Consider the following 21094-nt stretch of genomic DNA (forward strand, 5'->3'; position numbering starts at 1 on the left):
TTAAATCTAATCACGACTGAGAAATTAGAGAGTCTTTCCAGATCTATAAGCTTAATACAGTATCTTCTGGTTTGAACAAAAGCACGGGGAAATTGAGCACTCTACCAGTTCAAACACCCTGATATCCATGGTGTTAAGTGTTATTGTGTTCGTGCTTTTTCTTCATGTATATCGCACAACGCGTTTTCGTTTAACCGCACCTGTATGTTTAACTTGCCGCTGCATCATAAAGCTAAAATTTCGCTACGTTCATCTTTTTACATCACCGCACGGGTATGCTTTTCATTTATTCTTTTCGTGTGTTCGGACAGAACAGGCAGGATAGCGTCATGAGGTATTTTGCCCGAATGTAATAAAAGCCAATACTGTTACCGTTTATGCTGCTTTATCGTGACCTGTGATTTTTAGTGACCGTGTTCTTTAGCGATTTTAGAAAGTACAACTTCTGGCTTCCTAAGTTTTGCTGTCCAGTAATTCTGGTTTCTCATATTTGCACTGTAAGCATGACAGGTTTAATCGTCTTTCATCGCATTCTTTAGCTATGATTGTTAAAGCACTAATTTTCGCAACGTACCCCTCCTGTTCACCCATTGGCACCAACTTTCGTATACTTACATATCGCGTTCTAGTCACGTGAGTGATACATTTTTAATCTTCTGTGCATTATATGTTTGTACGTTTTTTGTTCACCCTCCATCATATTCTGTGCCCTCCGTTCATATTCTGTCAATCTGATGAAGGCCGTTCCACAGCCGAAACGTAAAATTACATTGTTTCAAGCGTTGGTCTCTGTTTATTCACTACTACTGACCGTGCCAAGAAGTCTTTTTCTGTGATATATATATATATATATATATATATATTAGAAGACAAGTTAATTGAAATGAGGGGCCCGTTTGACATATTTATGAAGGGAGCCAGCAGTCACCGAAACCAAGGTGCATAGGGGAACGTTAATTTTTTTTTATTTGTTATGCTTATCAGTGGGATAATAATACTTAGATTAATAAATCGCTTAAAGCGATTTATTAATTTAAGTATTATTATCCCACTGCCCGCTGCAATATATGTATATATGGTAGGGGAAATGAAGGGCTCGTTTGAAAAATACGTGAAGGTGAACACTCTCAAGGTTCGCTTACACTAAGTAAACATAAATACCCACGAGAGCAGCAGATTGGACAGCCGCCGCCGTAGATCAGTTGGTAGTGCACCGGACACGATATTCGGAGGTCGTGGGAGAGGATCCCAGCGGTGGCATGGTTGTTTTTTCTGCTGCTTTGTAAGTAGTTTTCTAAAAATCACAAGAATAATTGAAGTATTATTCTCACACTAATCCGTGCTATAACTTAAAAAAAGGAAGCATTGCCCTATGCACATTGGTTTCGGTGACTGTTGGCTTCCTTCACGTATTTGTCAAACGAGCCCTTCATTTCCCTTACCTTGTCTGCTAATAGCTTAATGAGGGTCTCGGTTCTGGCAGTCTTGATGCCATAGGTAGCATAAGAGGGCTCTCGCACAGTGTCCGCCCTCGCCGTTAGATGATGTTCCACGTCACACTCGCGGTAATACAGGACGTGCCACGTTCGCCGCTATGGAGGAGGGTGGCGCTGGTGAACACTCTCAAGGTACGCTTACACTCAATAAACATAAATACCCACGAGAGCAGCAGATTGGACAACTGTCGCCGTAGCTCAGTTGGTAGAGCACCGGACGCGATATTGCGAGATCGTGGGTTCAGATCCCACCGGCAGCATGGTTGTTTTTTCTGCTGCTTTGTAAGTAGTTTTGTGTAAAATGAAAAGATTAATTGAAATTATTGTCCCAATAATTCGCTCAAAAAATAAAAAAGAAAGTAATTATGCGAGCAGCGATGTGCATGTTGGCGTGCCATATCCTTCTTGCTGGAAGTGGCATAGCGGTGCCTGCATACAGCGGCCACTGGTGAAACCCCACAGTCTGATGCACCCCGCTGCCTGAAGAAATGGCGCGAGCAGGATCAAGTTTTTCCCTTTCGGACCTTGCGTGCGAGTGTACCGCTATTTTATGGCCATGTGATTGTGTGTGGGGAACCGTGAGTACATATAAATGTGTATGTATATAGAAGCAACTTGACGAGCGTAACTGCAGTGTGGAAGACTTCCAAGAGAAGAATGTGGGAACTATGTTGTGAAAAATGTGTGAATTCTAACAAAAAACAGCGCCTCTGTGTGAAGAGAAACTGCTGAAATGAGCCATTAATGCTATCTCTTCATATCGTTAATGGCAGAGCTTACAGTCCCTCTAAATTTTTTAGTTATTTTCGCGCTAGGGTAGGAACTACTCAGAGTTTGCACTCACTACATCGACATACGTTGGTGATGATAAAGTTAGTGCCGTCCAAAAATATAGCTGTGGAGTAGAAGCGTTTCTCGGGATGCAGCGCGGACATTTCTACCTTAACGGTTTGTCAGCACTCGCGAATATTCGGCTCGGATATGCATACATTTTTTGCATGTTTAGTCAAAACAGTTATTTAGGCACACGATGACATTGTTTACATTAGCTGCGTCGCCGTCCTTGCAGGCTAGCAACACACATAGCGTAATCCACGAAGCCGCGGTGGTGAGCCGCATAAGGTATAAGCTCTTTTAACGTCCTAAATGACGTTTATTTTCAAAAGTGGTTCCAAAACGGACATCCAGTACCCATGGTGCCATCTGTCGGAAAACCAATAAATGCTGTGGACGAGCCATGCTTGCCTTAAACGGTGCACGGAGCGCCATAAAATACAGAAGCTGGACTCATGAGCCAGAAATTACAGTCGGCTTATGACGAGTATGACTCGTCCAAGCTTACAAAAGGGTTACTTTTCTCATCTGTATCGAGGTGTGGTCGGCTAGAATATTTGCACCATAAATCCTAAGCACTTGGAGTACCGCAGGCGACTGGAAATAATCAAGTTGGTCAAATATTTAGGGGAATTCCAAACTATCGAGACAACTTGTAATAAAGGAGTAATTATTCATTGGCATCCACCCAAGCACATCCATACGACTACAAATGAAAGCTGTCCATCTTTTTCTAGAACTTCGCACTAAGAGAAAAAAAACTGCTTAAGACTTGTGGCACTTGCAGAGTTCACTGCCAGTAAGCCCGGGACTAATCCCTCTTTTCAAGATCCTCTAAAGATCTACTAACTTTTGTACCCTAAAGCGTTTGAGGTTTAGATAGTGACGCATGAACAACTTCATTATTTGTAATAAGACGCTCATCGGCATCCACCCAACAGCAGCCATACGGATACAAATAGAAGCAATACAACTTTCTCAGAAACTTCGCAGCTATAGAAAAATTCGTCCTAGTCAGGGGTTCCAAACTAGGATCACCGCATAACCGGAGCACTCGCTCTACCAACACAGCCTACCGGGACATCAAGCTTACGGTAGGTCAAGAGCGAAGAGTGAATTGATCAATAACGCGAATTAGTAACAGCATTGGTCAAATGTATAGGGTAATCCCGAAAGGAGTAGATTTGTAATAAGAGAATAATAGCTCATTGGCATCCACCCAGGCGCATCCATACGGCTACAAAGGAAATCTGTACAGCTTTCTGAAGAACTTCTCAGTTGGAGAAAAAAAAAACTGCTCCGGTGAAGCGGTAGTCCTGGGTTTCAACCGCGGGGCAGGAAAAATTTTTCTATAACTGCGAAGTTTATGAGAACGCTGGGTCGAGCGGGGGGGGGGGGGGTTTGGTTGAACGCTAGTAGAGATAATTTTTATTTGAGTGCTTGCTTGCCGGAGGTTCTTTTTAGCCTGTAGATATTCTAGCAATTTGTAACAATAACCGAGTGCTGATAAAATGGCCAAGCAACTGAAGGTTAAATGCAAGGAGTATGAGGCATCGGTGAATTTGACGGAAACTCAGTTTGAACCTGTAGAGAAGGCCGAGGGCGCTAATTTTATGTGCAAATGTTGCGTATTTAGGTGCACGCCTGGACAGGGCGGACGAAGTGAACACCAAACTATCGTTGCCTATAGATGTTCTAGAAAGAGAGCTACAGGTAGAGAGGGCAGAGAAGCGCAAACTTCAAGAACAGCTTAGTCTATTATTGGACGCAAAAATGGCTGATATCGCAAAGCGAAGCCACGTACATTGACAGACATTACACCGCCAGCCACGTGGATGGGGCCTGCACTGACATGGACAGCGATAAGAAAGTAGGTCAGGCAGGTTCCGACAGGAACAGCTACGCACACCTTTCAGCAAGGAACTCTGGAGGTGAAGAAGAAAGGGGAACAAGCTGACCACAAGGAATGAGGTCACAGTGAATGATAAGAGGCAGCAAAAGTTGGGAGGGAGCAAAAGAACTATAATGGAGCGTGTGAAGGGTGATAAGCGGGTACCAGTCGGGACATTCCCAGGCAGGACAAACTACGCTGTACTGAGAGACCCAAAAAGCGAACTTTCGGAGAATGTTGCAGAGCGCAATTTGGGAGTGGTAGCGACAGGGCTATATGGTGTCCCGTACGATGAATCCGCAAAAGTAGTGGAAAGATTAGCGGAGGCAGTTGACGATTTAAGGGCGATACCGCAGCAAGAGAAGATCGTGGTGTGCACAGTGCTGGAGGTGCAAGGACGGAACGAAGAAGTTGCCAAGGACGTTGTGGTTGTTAATCGAGAGAAAAGGAAGTTAAGCCTGGAGAACGGCTGTGAAGTGGCAGACATAAACAGGGAAGTGCATAGATCAGGCTTTGGCAGACGCTTTAACGAGATGGCATTCATCTGAATGGAAGGCTAGATGCACAGATCGGATTGTGCCTGGCAGGCCGGGCAGTATCATTTTTAGGGGTCCTCTGCGGCTCAGAGCCTAGGGTAAAGTAGAAGCAAAGTAGAAAGTGTAACAATGGCGACTGACCCGATCTAAATAGCCACTAGGAGGTCCAGCAAGAAAAGTACAAAAAAGAAATTTAACACCAGGATCAGGTCGGTAAACATGCAAGGAGGTAGAACAGAGCGAAATGGTGAGAAATACAACAGTAGGTAAAGGCCGAAGAAGAAGGTGTACAACCGCTATGGGAGAGACATCTCAGAGATTTCGATATCCACCGCTTACTGATCGCTACGTCTGGGAAGCGAGCAACAAAACAACAGAGAGGAAGGTAGGAGTGGTAGGTATGCTGATATATAAAAGAACAAATTGGCAAAAAATAGTCAGCTTGCAAAAAGAACATGTCAGGGCATCAGGTATAATTTCTGGTAAGAAGGACAAGGCAGGGAGTGGTTTATTTAGGGGCCGTGGACAAATGGAGGAGAGAAAACAAGGATCCAGATAAGTGTCTAAATGACGGTATAAAGCACTTTGGAGAAGGTGCCGATATTACTCTGCTGGTTGACATGAATGGCCACATCGATGATCTGGATGGAAACACAGATTGTAACGGGAAGTCAATGCTTGACTTCTGTGAGCGACGCAACCTAGCTGTTCTGAATAGACATACTAAGTGTGAAGGTCAAATCATGTGGGAATCCCGTAACAGGCAAACGAACATCGACTACTGCTTAATGTCGCAGGTGATGTATATTAGGCTCGCAATAATGGAAATGGACGACGAAGGGAAGTACAGCCTCGGAAGTGACCATAAACGTATCAGTCTAGAGTTGGGCGCCCTGCTCAAAAAAGAAATGCAGGGAAGTCAACAATACAACGCAGAATAAAATGAAGAAATAGAGCTAAAAGCGGCCGGCATAGAGGGAGCAATAAAAGCTCCATGGAAAAGTGCGATTAAAGTCAAAACTTCTTATTAGTACAAAAATAAAAGAAGTAAAAGCAGTAAACCGCTGGAGAGGAAAGAGAAAGCCACGGAGTTTGCGGAAAAAGAAAGTTATGGAGGCCTTTGAAAAACGACAGATAAAGAGGGCGCAGTTATTTGAAGGAGAAAGGCCAAAAATGGGAATATCATCGACAAAAGAAACCGCAAGTGTAGGTCCTTGTCTAGGCTAAAATAAAGCAGTCCTCTGATCGTTGGCTGGCTGAAGTTCGCGATGCAGCTACAAAGTTGGCTAAGAAAATTTTGAAACCATATAAGCTGGTTGGGTAAAACGAATCAAAGAAAGCAGGCACAGATTCAAGATGCTGAGGGAAAATGTTTAGAGGGAGGCGATGCTATGGAGTATATTGCATCAATTATAGCGTACCCACCCCAAGTGAGGGAGCACCACATGACAGCACAATAGAAAACAGCTTAAAATATTCCAAAATGCATGTACGCAGGAATAGACGAAATTCCAATGAAGCTAATTACTGAACTCTGCACAGGAGGCAACGAAACGCTGATGAAAGCATTGGAGGCAGTCATAACAAATAAGCAAATTGAGCACAGCTGGAAACAGGGTAACATGAATTTCATTTATAAAGAAAAAGGAGATAAGATAAACATAAAGTCCTTCCAACTGATAACGACATCTGTTATATACAGGCTGGCGATGTAGGCTTTGAAATTAAAAATGGAGTCATGGGTAGAAAGTAATAGAATACTTGGAGAACTTCGGCACGGGTTCAGAAGGGGTAGCCGCTTAAATGATAGCCTATTCGTGCTTACCGAATGCATAGAAATAGCTAAGGTGTAAAACAGACCTCTGTCTGGGCATAAGCGGTGCATACAACAACGTGAACAGGAAACTTCTGTGGAGACGAAGGTATCGATCATGACGTAATTTATTTTCTAGAAAAAATATATCGAGAAAATAAAGTTGAAATAACATGGGTAGGAATTAAGAGTGCGACAACTGTCGAGGTACACAAAAGAATAAGGCAAGGTTGGCCTCTATTACTGCCGCTGTTCATGCTTTATCTGATAAGTAAGGAAAGATGGCTGCAAGGAAGAAATCTAGGTTATAATCTATCGTGAAAATTAGGCAGAAAGTTGTTGAACAACGACTACCAGGTATAATGAATGGGGACGATATTGTACTCTTAGCAGATAGCCAGGAAGATTTGCAAACTGTGGTTATTTGCTGTGGAAACAAAAAAGACACTCTAGGTTTCAGGTTTAGCGACACTAAATCAGGTGTGATGATTTTCAACGATACAACTGATCACGTGATCACAATACAAGACGATGAAAAACCCCGAGTGGCTGAATACAAATATCTCGGAGTATGCGTAAACACAGGGCAGCTGTACACGGAAAAGCACGAACAGTATATCATAGTAAAAGGGGAAGGTTGGTTTGGTTTATAGGGGTTTAACGTCCAATAGCGACTCAGGCTATGAGGGACGCCGTAGTAAAGGGCTCCGGAAATTTCGACCACCTGGGGTTCTTTAACGTGCACTGACCTCGCACAGTACACGGGCGTCTAGAATTTAGCCTCCATCGAAATTCGACCGCAGCGGCCTTGATCGAACCCGCGTCTTTCGGGCCAGCAGCCGAGCGCCGTAACCACTCAGCCACCACTGCGGCTAAAGGGGGAAGAGATGCCGGGATAATGAAGCAAAAAGCATTAAGGGGATGCAACAAATATGAAGTACTGAGAGGTATTTGGAAAGGAATAATGATGTCGGGGCTTTCTTTCAGAAATGCGGTTCTGTGCTTAAAAATAGAAGTTCAGTCGAGAGTAGAAGTAAAGCAGAGAGCTGTTGGAAAATTAGCACTAGGTGCCCACGAGAAAGCAACAAATGAGGCATTACACGGAATATGGGCAGGGCATCGTTTGAAGCACGGGAAGCTCAGAGTAAAACATTATACTAAGAACGACTGAGGAAATTGCATGATAACACGTGGGCGGCAAAGGTATTTAAATACCTATACATAAAGAGCGTTGACTAACACTGGCGGAAAAGGACTACAAAGCTGAGCAGTAAGCATGCCAGACACCAGGACGGTGAAAGAAAGAGCATTGAACGACAGGGTAAAAACGCGGAAGGTAAAAATTGGATAGATTCAATGGAAACGAAGCATAGTGTACAACTATATTGATACTGGAAAAGGCAGATCAGGAAGGAAGGGTTTTATGAAAACTCAAGAGGCAGCGCCCTAGTCAATGAAGATTGGTCATGGCGTCCTAGAACACGCAGCTACAACAAGAAATTTGACGAAGAATGCAAATGTGCTGTGTATGATACTTCTGTAGCAAAAAGTAGAACACCTCATAATAAAACGTGATGGTGAGTCAGAGTCACTATTCCTGAGGCGCTATGGTTTAGAGATAACAATGACCATGCAAATCAAACTGCCGTGAAAATTAGCAAAAAGCGATTAAAAGATTGGTGGCTCAAAAGCCGAGAGGTGACATAAGGTTAAAAGTATAGAAAGACGTATTTAAAGAAAGTGGGGAATTTTCATCAATTACAACACAGTTAAACAAAAATACAGGTAAAAACAAGCTGATCATGGTGGCAGATGCAATCACCCCATTTCAAGGGGAAGCTCCTTCTTTCCTTCCTTCCTTCCACCCATCCATCCATCCATCCGTCCGTCCGTCCGTCCGTCCGTCCGTCCGTCCGTCCGTCCGTCCATCCATCCATCCATCCATCCATCCATCCATCCATCCATCCATCCATCCATCCATCCATCCATCCATCCATCCATCGATGATCAATAACTGCCTTATTACAAATATACTCCACCTTGGGGCATTCCCCTAAACATTTGACCAACACTGTTCACACTTCGAGTTATTGATCAATTCGCTCTTGCCCTACCATAAGTGTGCCGTCCGGTTAGCTCATACGGCAGAATGACTGCTCCAGCGAAGTGGTGGTCCTGGGTTCGAACATGGGAGCAGAATGAACTTTTATATAACTGCAAAGTTCCCGAGAACGCTGTTTATCTTTGATTTGTAGCCGTATGGCTGCGCCTGGGTGGTTGCCAATGAGGAATTACTCCCTTATTAAAAATCTATGCCGCCTTGGGGGATGCCCCTAAACATTTCACTAACACTGATCTCATTTCGAGTTATTGATCAATTCGCTGCTGCCCTACAATGAGCGTGCTGTCCCGGTGTGTTCAGTTGGCACACCGACTGCTCCAGCGAAGTGGTGGTCCCGGGTTCAAAGCTCGGACCAGATTGAAATTTTCTTTATGTGCAATGTTTCTGAAAAAGCTGTATATCTTTTCCTCTGTAGACGTAAGGCTGCGCTTGGGTGGATGCCAATGAGGAATTACTACCTTATTAAATTCTACTCCAACTTATGGGATTCCCCTACTCATTTGAACAGCGCTATTCCCACACCGAATTGGTAATGAATTCGCTCGCGGCCTATCATAAGCTTGCCGTACCGGTTAGGTTAGTTCGTGGAGCCGCTGCTCCGGTGAAACGGTGGTCGAAGGTTTCAACCCCGGGTCAAGAAAAAGTTTTCCTTAACTGCGAAGTTTCTCAGAAAAGTATATTGCTTTCCTTTGTACCCATACGGGTGCTGTTGGATGGATGCGAAAGAGCTATTTCTTAATACAAATAATCCAGTTGGTCATGCGTCAGTTTCTAAACCTCAAGCGCTTTAAGGTAAAAATTTATTAGAGCTTCTTTAGAGCATCTTGAAAAGAGGGTGAGTCTTTCGGGCCGTGAACACTGCAAGTGCCATAAGCCTTAACTTTCGAAGGCCGAGGCCGCGATTAAACCAGCCATTGTCTTTTTAGTCTCTTTTGTACTTTTACTATTCTTCGCATTTGCTGTAAACGACTCTTTGGCGGTGAAAACTCGTTAGTTCATACTCCAACATTTCGAGAGAATTTGATAACCAACTCCATAGTTTCTAAAATTTAAGTGCCCATGACAGGCGGAATTAACGGTGTAGCTTTCTATATTCCGCCTCTGAATAATTGCTGTTGTTCCGGCGCTACTGGGGCCGTTTCCTTCCCTGCGGCTGAAATCATTGCCATTGAAGCGGCTTTACGGAAGTTCAGGACCCTTTGGGTTAGCCTGCTGTCATCTATCGTGAGAGATGTAAAACCTGCTCTTCAAAGGTTACACCGTGTGGTCCCCTCTGCGAGGCTGCGCCTTCATTCTCTGCACTTGGTGCAGCAACTGAACAGCGGACGGAGGATTAAGTTTCCTCTTTACGTTTCCAGTGAGTTCCTTCACACAAAGGTACCTTGGGCGGCGAGTTGGCGGACAGAATCGCACTTGAAGCCCTTCTTGCGGATCCGTAAAGAATTCTTCTAGATGAAACGAGATACTTCAACCAAACTGCGCTCAACCATTCCGGAACCATATGGTGCACGCCGTGTGTCACCAAAGGACCAAAGATAACATAAGCGACTATGTGTACCGCATTCGCCCGGGACCCCAGCGTTGATGCATAAGACAAGTCTAGCAAAGTCTTGGTTGTTCACAAGTGGGGAGAGGGCTGATCTAGACCAGGGACTCCAAACTCAATTTGCTATGCGGGACGCATTTAGAAAATTTTGCGGACCATAAACCAGGATATAAAAGATTGAACGGGATCAATAACAACGGCGTTTATTTTTTGTGTGGGGGGGGGGGGATGGTGGTGTCAAGAAAGTCTGTCTTGCAGTGTGTTAAATTAAACTACAAAGATAATTGGCCTTTTCAAGAAGGGATTTTATTTCTTAATCGCAGGACTTACTCTTCAGTTCTAAGCATGCTGCTGACTACGTTTGACAGCGCTCAGCAGCTGCAAGGTGTGCAATAGCCGCCGTTGGGTATTGTGCAGAGACAATTAGCGTGATGGCTCTAAGGTGGTCGGCTCTCATACTTGAACACAGTGTACATTTGTTCACTCTCATTAAAAAGAAGAGGTGCTCCTACTACTATGTGCTCCCGAACGTGGCACTGACCCTTGTCGCTTGCTGCCGCATGTTGGAAAAAAAGTCAATAAAAATTGTGAACTTCAAGGACACTTACGTCTTCAAACTTAAGTCGTAATATGGTGCTTGCTTGAAGTTCAATAAGCTCTATTTTTAACTATGCCTACACATCGTGGACTCCCACAGCTGTGGGCGCATAGGCAGCGCATGTCTTGAAGGTATAGTTTGAATTTTTTCCCGACATTCCAGAGCATAACTTCGAAAAGATTGCAAGATTGTTGGCCAACGTTTTCAAGCTTCTTGAGAGTGTGAAAGTGGCCCAGGCTATTCAATTTTATCTGGCGCTGCCGGAGTTGTAATTTCACCTTAAATGCACGAACGTCCTCACTCATTTTCGTTATACTTTTTTCGCTCAAATTTTTCGTTCAAGATGTTCAAGTAATTATATACGCATATGAGAAAATGAAGGGCACGAAGCCACTGCTCAACTGATAGCTGAGTAATTTCGTGATTTTTCCCCTTGAGAAGCTCTCAATTTCATCTCTGAGCTAAAGACATCTCTTCAGAACTTTTCCATGCCTCAACCAATGCACGTTCACGTGGTTTAGGATCTCTTTATGATTCCATTCTTCCCCTTGTAACAGAAAACTGACGATGGTTGAGCTCTCATGAAAGAATGGAGATGTCTGCGCCGAACCCAGCGTCCACGACAGATTTCATAATCAGTGCCTTCCCGGCGGAAAATGTCTATGACTACGATCTATGATCTTGGCAGCAGTTTGATGACGCTTCATAAAATTGTACGACAAATCATTGAGGATGAATGATATATCATACAGAATATATGACATACGATGAAGCTTCTATGATGTCCGACTCGGATATCATCATAAGTCTTAGAGTAAGGCACGATATTCTACACTTATGACGTAGCTTTTATAATGTACGACTGAGATTGCATCGTATATCATGCAGTCAGACAGGATGTCGTTAAAGAATCTATGATTTATGACAGAACTTCTGTGATGTACGATTCATCTTGTTGAGAAGTCAGCTAATCGAACACGGCATCACTTGTGAGGGATATCAGAGTTTGATTAAGTATGCTGCAACTTGTACAAGTAAATACGAAGTCAATGTGGGGAAAGTGACATGATTGTTGTCGCAATTAGCTTATGACACATCATTAAGGTCATATAAAACAAGATTCACGCAAGTAATACAGTAACTGTTTCTTAATCAAATTGTTTAAAGCACCATGATGATTGCAGTATCTTAACCAACCTGTAACTTTGCTCAGTTTCAGCACACTAGTGATTGATGTGCTGAATCAAAGCAACTTTCACAAGATGTGGCTTTAATTTAATGCGCAATGCCAGACAATGGCAATCGTCTTTATGGCGCTTAAGCACTGCATGGTGGAGTCGTGCCTCCATATTGCAGCTGCATTGTGTCTCTAATTATTGTACTACCAAATACTTCAAAATCAGAAATAACGAGTGAATCTTTCAAATTTAATCGTTTGAAAGCAGTTGAAATATAGGAAGTTCGATAAAAAAGCATACACAGAAAGCACTGAGCCAGAAATAGACAGAATTGAAGGTGCTTCAATATGTAAATTATTATTCTATGTCAGTATCACAAACCAGCTCGGAATCAGTACTATAAATCAATACTGTGTAAATAGCATGTGGTCAGAGCTGCCGATGCAAAGGCTGAGAATAGAAGCTACTTCAATATAGTGTAAGTACCATATATGACGCCATTTCAGGATCACACCAGTGCCGCCAGGTACCCACCGGTGATACAACGGGTACAAGCTACACCTGGTCTGGTGCTCGGCTTATTTAGGAGAAAACGCTTGGGAAATGGGTGTTCGACCCCACCTTGAGAAGAAGAAAAGTACCTTGTGACATGGCGCTTTTGGGTCACAGATGCCTTTGCGTCATAAAAAATCCATCATTATCTCAGAACCGCAAAATTTGAGCAATTTCTTTCAAGCATTACTGTAGTCTCAATTAAAGTGGCTAATGTGCACATCAGTAACACGGGAAGTTGAGCGAGTTGGTACATACTAGAACAAAAACAGCGCGGGAAAGGAGCAACAAAGGAGAAGACTGGACAAGCGCTGTAAAGAACGTCTAGCATGCCAAGAGGCTGTGCGTGCTTTAAAAACTGAGTGACATTAAGGACGCCAAGGCGCCCTGGTTATTAAATAGAGCGAGATTAACATATGGAGCAGGGCTTAATGTACAAGAAATGAACTTCAGCAACTCGGCGAGTTGAGCTAGTTATTACAAACTTGAAGATAAACAGCGCAGGAAACACTGACAAGAAAGAAGATGACAGGACAAGCGCTTCTTTCTTGTCCCTGTTCCTGCGCTGTTTTTGTTCAAACAATGTGCACATGCCCTAGCAGTTACCTAGTAGTTTGAGCATCCACCTCATATGCAGGAGGCGCATGGTTCGGTCCCCAGAGACGCCCACTCGCAAGAACGTACAAGGCCAATTAAGGCACTCTTTCGCAGCTGACTTTGCGTAATGGAAATAATCATCAGCAAGGTGTAAATTGCCTAAGTTGCAATTATACTGAAGAGGCGTTTCATAACACCCACATCAATACATAGCGCTTTTTGCTAAATGCAACTGAGCAGCCACGCAAGCAGCCAGAACGAGCTTGCAGCTGAGGGGCGGTGCTGCAGTACAGAACACTAGCCCCTGCTCCCTGGATGAGATCGCAAACTGGCTGATGTCAGCTACATGCACGTCCTCGCTCTCTTTATTTGGATGATGAGCAAGCTGGTAGCATATGTGCAGTCATATTGCGCACCTGAAAGCGGTTGCCAGTGTGGAAACCATACCACCATTCAACTCTAAGCCTGCTCCGGCTGCTGGCATGGCTGCCCAGTTGCTTTTGGGCAAAGAATGTACATAAGTTTGATTTATAGTGCCACAAAAACAAAGGTGACTGTCTCAAGTCAGTCACGCACAATTAGGTTGGGAAAAGTACATACATAGGATGTGGCTTCGGCTGTAAAGTCTATGAGAAGGCATAGCATTGCCACATCCGACGGTGTGAATAGAGCACAGGTGGTAAATGGGGACCTAAAGCATGCTCTAATGTGGAATGGCAGGCCCTCAACGCTATCAAGTCCCAGTTTCTGACACAGCAGAACCAATCTGCCAGAGACATCATCACCTGGCAGGACTTGCAGTATCCGACGGACAAAAAAGTCATTATTATGCGTCACTATTGCACAGCTTTTGCTTTTGTTTGCCTTTTTGTATTGATGGCTAATGTTTATACTACCCTGAAAACTCATTTTAAAAAATTCATTTACACTGGTGCACTGCTTGTTTAAAAATCCATTCACTGCCTGGTCCTCCTGCAGTGTCAGGCATGGCTTGAGTGGCGCCCCAAACAAGCAGATGTGTGTTATGTTTTTTTATACGTCTTTATTTCTGCATAAAATAGGCCTAGCTTTGCGGCAGAAATGAGGGGCTTCATGGAGGTGGAGGTGGGGGAGGGGGAGGAGGGCTGGTCTCCACTTCTTCTTCGAAGTGGGGTGGCCCTGTGGTCGGCTCTACGAATAAACGGCCAGGCCCTTCTTCTTCCTTGAAGTATAGGAGAAAAGCCCGCCAGAGCCGGAGTGCGTCCGATGATCCGATTTGCAATGGTGGATCGACCCATTCCTGCAAGGTGCCAGGTCGGTGCCCGCCCAGGGACTGAAGTGCTCGCTCGCGCACCACGTCAAAAGCAGGGCAGCGCCACAAAAGGTGTTCGGCCGTGCCACTGGCCGGGCATGCCGGGCATTGAGGGGTCGGGTATGAGTGCGGGTTGATGAGGTTGAGCTTTGCTGGCGACAGAAGCTGGCCAGTCTGGGCGCGGCGGAGGAGTACCGCCTCTACCCTTCGGAAAGTTCTAGGTGGGCGGTGGTATAATTGCTCAGGGTTCGCCACGTGCTGGAGGATGCGGCGGCGATAGCATTGTGCGCGATGCCATGTCTCGGCCCTATCCATAGGAGGTGACGACGGATGTGCAACGTCATCACGGGCCCAAGAAGCGGAAACGAGTGTGCATCCAGGCAAAGGTGCGTAAAGAGCTGCAGCACGCGCTGCCTGGTGTGCCTTTTCGTTTCCAGTGATTCCTTCGTGTGCAGGAATCCATCTAATAACAATAGTGTAGCCCTCCTCTCGCAGGCGTCGGGCTTCAGTTCGAATTGCGCTAAGAACGGCATAGTCTGCTCCCCCCGCGCGGCATGCGGTGTACGCTGCTAGCGAATCAGTGTAAACATGGTAGGTGCATGGAGCCGGATCCTGTCGATCTACTATTCGAGTAATGCAAGGCGTATGGCAATGAGTTCGAGATTAGTGACAGTGTGTTCTTCGGAGAGCCGTTCAACATTTGTGGTATCTGACTCAGAGTCGTGACAAGCTATTGCGGCGCCAAGTTGAAACTGAGCGGCGTCTGTATATAGTTGGATAGCCCCTTCCTGGGCTAGCTTGTATGACATCTTCTCGTGACGTTTAGCGGCAGCTTTGCGCCTTTGGGGATTAGCTGAACTCATGTTCTTTGGTAGTGGCATACCCTCTACTAAATCGATTAGTTCCCATGGTGGGGCAGGAGACGACAGCAGCTCTATTTGTCAGTGTTGTAGCCTAATTCCCGCAGGATCTGACGGTCAGCCGCCGTTGTGCAGAGACGGACACGCTGGGCTTGCAAGTGCTGCTCTGCCACATCCTGTAGGGCATTGATTTTGCTGCATGCGTGTAGGTCCTCTACTGGGCAGAACTGTGGTAGGCCAGTAACAAGGCGCATCGCCTTCCGATTGATTCGCTCAAGCTGAAGGCGTTGGGTCGCGTTAAGCCGCATGTAGGAATATGCATACAGTATTTTTGATGTTATGAGTGCCAGGGCTATCTGACAGAGTCCCACCTCTTTGATTCCCCTCCCACGAGCAGAGACGCGGCGCATAAGATGTAAAGCCTGATGGCAACTAAGCACCGTGTTATAAATCCAGCTTTTGGCTCCTCCATCCTCGTCAATAAGCATTCCGAGTATACGGATTGTTTGTTTCCGGCAAGTAACCGAGTCCCCTAAATGAAGAGAGATAAGATTTCGTTCGGCCTCGGCTCGCAGCCGCGGACCATTTATGACAGCCACGTACTCGGTTTTTTCCGGAGAGGTTTTCATGCCACATTTCTTGATGTAGTCGTGGACGGCATTAAGGCCTGTCTGCAAGGCTAATTCCTGCTCCGCAGGGGACCCAGAATTGGTCCAGAGCGTTATATCGTCCGCATACACGGCAAAATTAAGACCGGGTATCGACGTTAGAATTAGCGGAAGACCTGACATCGCGATATTAAAAAGAGCCGGAGATATGACGGCGCCTTGGGGAACGCCGGTTCGGTTAGGTTGCCGTGCACCCTGAGTATCCCCAACCATTACCGAGAAAGTTCTGTCCGCAAGAAACGCTTTCACGAAGCGGTAGAGGTTCCCGCGTATCCCCACTTCCTGGAGCCGTTGAAGTATGGTAGAGTGGGGCACGGAATCAAAAGCCTTTTTGACGTCAACCCCAACAACCACCCGGAGCTGTGCGCTGCTAGGGTATGAGAGAACGTCGTTATGAAGTCTTCTGAGAATATCTTGCGCGCAGAGGCCTCGTCGAAAACCTACTTGCATAGGAGACTGGACGCTGAACTTGTCTAAGTACCATTCCAGTCTTCTCAGAGCCATACGTTCCATGACTTTACAAAGGTTGGACGTCAGCGATATCGGCCTGAGGTCTTGTAATGTCCGACTTGGCTTACCGGGTTTTGGAATTGGTATGAAAGCTGACTCCTTCCAGGCAGGGGGAAGAGCACCGTTGATCCAGCATTCGTTGAATACTTTCAACAGGGCAAGTTTAAGTGATTTGGGAAGGTTAAGAAGTGTTGAATAGCGTACACCATCTGGTACCGGGGCACTTTTATGGTTTGAGTCATACAAGGCTGCCTCCAGTTCGTCTAATGTGAAGGGAACGTCGTAATCATTCGATGTATCGGAGACGGGGTCCGCAGGCAAGGCATCCACCTTTTCAGGTTGGGGAAAAAAGACCTTCCCTGCTTGTATAGCTAGATCAGCCGGGGAGACGTTCAATTTCAGGGCCATGCTTTGCGAAGGGGGAATCGGCCTTTTGCGTCCAAGGACAGCTCGAAATATGTGCCAGGCCTTCGACAAGTTAACTGTTCCATTGAGTGAGTGGCACAGCAGCTGCCAATCTTGGAGAGCGAGCTGCATAGTATACTGCTCGACCTCTTGAGTAATGCGGGTGAGGGCGCGCCTACGGTGGGATGTCCGACCAGAGCGGCGGTACGCCTTGAGAGCATGAACCCTACGATTCCACAGGCTCAAAAGGTGGGAGTCCGGCTTTTGGGCATCGTATTTAACTGAAAGCTTTGTTGTGGCTTTCTTCTTGGCACCGTTGATCTGAGTAATGAGTTCGTCTAATTCTGTGGGAACGTTCACCTCACCGAGCATTCTGCGACAATCGTCCCATGAGACGTGCTCCTCTATTCGATGGCGTTGTTGCCGCTTTAGTGACTTTCGCCCTCGAGGGGTCCATGACACCACCACGGGATAGTGATCACTGCCCAAGACATCATCAGCCCGTGACCATATGATCTCATTAGGATGGGAAACAAGTGTCAGGTCTGGAGAAGTGTCTTGTTGACCTTTGTGCTGGCCACAGCGACTGGGCAGCGTAAGGCCGTTAACGATGGTCAGTTTGTCTTTGACAATGTGCTGCCATAGATGCCTTCCCTAGCATCTGAGCGATGATATCCCCAGCTGGTGTGCATGGCATTAAAATCACCCCAACTATAACGCGATCCTGAGGATATATCCTTAAGAAGTGTTCTATAAAAGATATATCTACTCGATATGTCGTAGTACCGAAGGATCTGGCATAAACCGAAAAAACCAATGCTTGTTGGTCCCCTTCTAATGTAAGGCGCACTCCCGCTACCTCTTGCGTCTGCGTGCACCACGCGGACGTATCAAGCTCGGTGTGGGCAGCGCGAGAGAGAACAAGTACGCATGCCTGCCCATAGGCTACTGGATTCGCGGATCGCGATCCTGGCCCAGGACGTCGGTGCTCTATGGAAGGGGTGCAGTAAGGTTTGTACCCTATTATATTGGGCCTATTAGTACCAGTCTCCTGACGCAGGATAGCTAGAGGAAGAGTCGGCGTGATGGACAGTCTCCTTTGAAGTTCTGCTTGTTTGCGACGGATTCCTCGGCAGTTCCATTGTAAGAACCATATACGAGAGTCCGAAGCAAAAATGTCATGAGGTTTCGCGCTAGTGCCCGCCATTCTGAAACTGGAAGGTGCGCGGAAGAGAAGATGATGTGTGCCCAATTCCGGTCTCTTGATTCGGAGAAGCCTGCGACAGGCCTAAGAGTGGAAGCATGCGCTTGATCACCTCAGCAGTGACCATTTCGATAATATGCTTGAGTTGGTCTTCATCTAAGTGCACCTTGCGTGAGCGATCTTGCGCCAGATGCGTTTCTGCACCGCGCTGTTTAGCACGGAGAGTTTCAGCATAAGCACGGTGTATGTGTGCTTGCTTTGGCGCCGTCGCGGAATGCTCAAGAGATCTCGTTAGGGATGGAGGTGTGGCATTCCTTGGACTAGTGCTCTCAGTTTGTGTAGAGCTGCCGCGCGCATTTTTCCCTCTAGTTTTACGTTCACTGCCTCGTTCCTTTGGTAACGGCTGACTTTGCATTGGAGGGAAGTCCTCCTTAACCAGCACAATTTGCTCCGAGGAAGATCGCTGTGCGCTGGCAGGGCTCTTGTGCGCAGCCGTCGAAAACGTTTCGTTGCCGTGTAGAAGCTCGGCTTGTTGCTTGCGCTCCTTTCTTCGCGATACTCGGATTCGGCGGACAATGCCGTTCCTCAGGGTTTTGGTAGCCTGTCGCCGAACAGGGCACTTCGGGTCTGTAGCTACGTGTTGACCTCCGGAATTACGGCATAGTGGTTCTGTCGGGTATACCTCGAGGTTTCCATGTGCGGGGCGACCGCAGAACAAGCATCGACGTTGGTCGACAAGTGGACACGAATTTGTCCTATGTCCAATTTTATGACAGGTCTCACATATGACAGATTTCGGGTGATAAGGTATGACCGGCAGGAGTATGCTGTATAGATGGATTTTGCGGGGAAGGCTGGAGCCCTCAAATGTTATGAGAGCTGCTCCGTTCTTGCCCATTGGTCTGGCACTGATTACCTTGCACGAGTAGCACGTGAGGTTGGCCATGAGCTGTTCGCTTGTTAGCCCGTTGGCCCGATATATGACCCCGCGGATCTGGCCGGAGGGAAGGGTTTCATAGGCTTGTATAGATGTAGGCTTTCCAGAAATTAAGACAGACTGCAGTCCGAGAAGATGGTCCCTGGCATGCGTATGCGATACGTCGACCGCAAACTGCTTCTTTCAAGAGGCCGTACTTGAAAGCCTGAGTGAAAATGGATTTTTTGAAGCTCATCGGCAATGGCTCTGTGCAGCCAGTGTGCGGGGAGTGAGCCTAGTTGTCCAGGTGAAGTTAGCTTCATTATCACAGTATGTTTAACACAGTTGGATCGGCAGCTGTAGCTTTGTTCTTTCGCCTAACAGGCTGCCAGTCATCCTCTTCAGAGTGGTCATTATCAGCCGAGTGATCGGTTCTGCCGAATGTAGTGATTATGGGGGCCGAGGAAGGGCCCCGCGATTGAAAATGCGTATCCGTGTAGCAACCATTTATTGCTGTCTGCGAGCGGCCAAATTTTACGCCGTGTCGTTTGTTCACCAAGCGAGCGTTTTGTTGAGTTATCTGAGAAGTGCCTAACCCCATCCTAGGCTGCTTGGCAAATTTCGAAAATTGAAAAGTGCGAGATCCTACCTGAGAATGGTTATTTCCAGGCATGTTTTCCGTGCAAAGAACAGAGAAGGGATTGGAGACGGGTATCGCCGCAACCACTTGGCTGGATTCGTCGTCCGTCATGCTTGCGTCGGCGTCAAGCACAGCGACAGATTGCGCCGCGTTATCTGTGCCGCTACGAAGCGATGTTGCCTCGGCGGCTTGCTGCGGCTCCCCGGGAGCCATGTTGGCGGCATCGGCGGTGGGCGTATTGGATGTATCCGGATGGTTTCCTGAGGTAGTCTTCGACATGGAAGCGTTGAAACTGTTGTCCACAGGTGACGAGGAACACGATGGCACTGGCCCATCCATTTTTGGGAGCCTAGCCCAAAAACGTCTGGGCAAAAAAGCTTCGAAATATCGGAGCGATGCGAACGTGCGTCAGTTCGAGACGGCTGCTTGCAGCGCCCCCTGTGTGTTGTTTATTGCCTCTTGTGCACCACGATTACAAAAACTCAAGCACAGAATGATTTGACATCATTGGACAAAAAAAGTGAATGAAGGGCTACATGCAGTGCTTGCTCAACAACAACCCTTTCTAAATTTGCAGGGGGGCCCCTTTTGCTTCCTTCATCATCTTCACTACATTTCCATTTCCAGTCTCAAATGGAGCGGCAGAATTTGCCCACAGCAGTCCAAGGATTTCGACACTCTTGGCTAGGCGCAAGAGCTGATAGATATTGGAGGTCATGAAACGCTGTTCATAATATCCTGCTGCCTTGGACACGAAGTCATGTAGCCGGCTTGCTGAAAAAAGTATGAAGGCTTTGATATAACATTCCATATATGAATTAAGCTAGGCTCCGTGATAAGGCAGCCTTCAATGCAAAGGAATGTCTTCCAGCTACTATTAGAGTGCTCTCAATTTTTTACCAAGCTGGAGATATGTCATTTTTTACCAAGCTGGAGATACGTTCATTTGGTGGCACATTAACTATGTTATAGCTTTATATATTATGAACTTCGCTTAAGTAACACCTTAGAAATATCTCGAAATGCAGATGTAAACTCACACCCAGTTCTCCCTTGTTCCCGAGGGATGCAAGCTATCTGACGTTGCAAAGACAGGTATGGGTCATGCTACAAAACGCTGCATTCTTGCAGTGCCCTACTTTGCAGGAATTCATAAGAAGGAAATTTGAAAACACATTTATGGCTTTCCTTTGTGAAGAGTATCTTTGTAGCGAAATCAAAATTCTGCCATTTCTGCAACCAATACAGGACCTATACGTTTGTTTTTTCTAGTTTACACTATGTGCATGTGGCGAAGACACTACTTTTGTCACACAGTCAGTGAAACACTTCGCCTACTAGTGGACTTCTAACTGAATTTCCAATACTTCACAGAAAGAAAAGGGGCTCAAAACAATACTAGAAAATGAAAGGAAGGAATACAAAAGAATAGACACT

The 21094-nt window shown here is 46.1% G+C and overlaps 1 protein-coding gene across 1 annotated transcript in view; it reads right to left on the reverse strand.

Moving 5' to 3' along the window:
* LOC144126275 (uncharacterized) overlaps nucleotides 1-16195 on the reverse strand; it is an 80517-nt gene extending 64322 nt beyond the window's left edge. Inside the window, exons 1-2 of the mRNA XM_077660368.1 lie at nucleotides 15527-16195; nucleotides 14541-15066 (exon numbers count right to left, since the gene is read on the reverse strand). Coding sequence (XP_077516494.1) covers nucleotides 14541-15066; nucleotides 15527-16195 — 1195 coding nt within the window. The remainder of the gene's footprint in view (nucleotides 1-14540; nucleotides 15067-15526) is intronic.
* Between the last annotated feature and the right edge of the window lie 4899 nt (nucleotides 16196-21094).

Source organism: Amblyomma americanum, chromosome 1 (assembly GCF_052857255.1).
Source record: "Amblyomma americanum isolate KBUSLIRL-KWMA chromosome 1, ASM5285725v1, whole genome shotgun sequence".
In the NCBI taxonomy this organism is placed as follows: domain Eukaryota; kingdom Metazoa; phylum Arthropoda; class Arachnida; order Ixodida; family Ixodidae; genus Amblyomma; species Amblyomma americanum.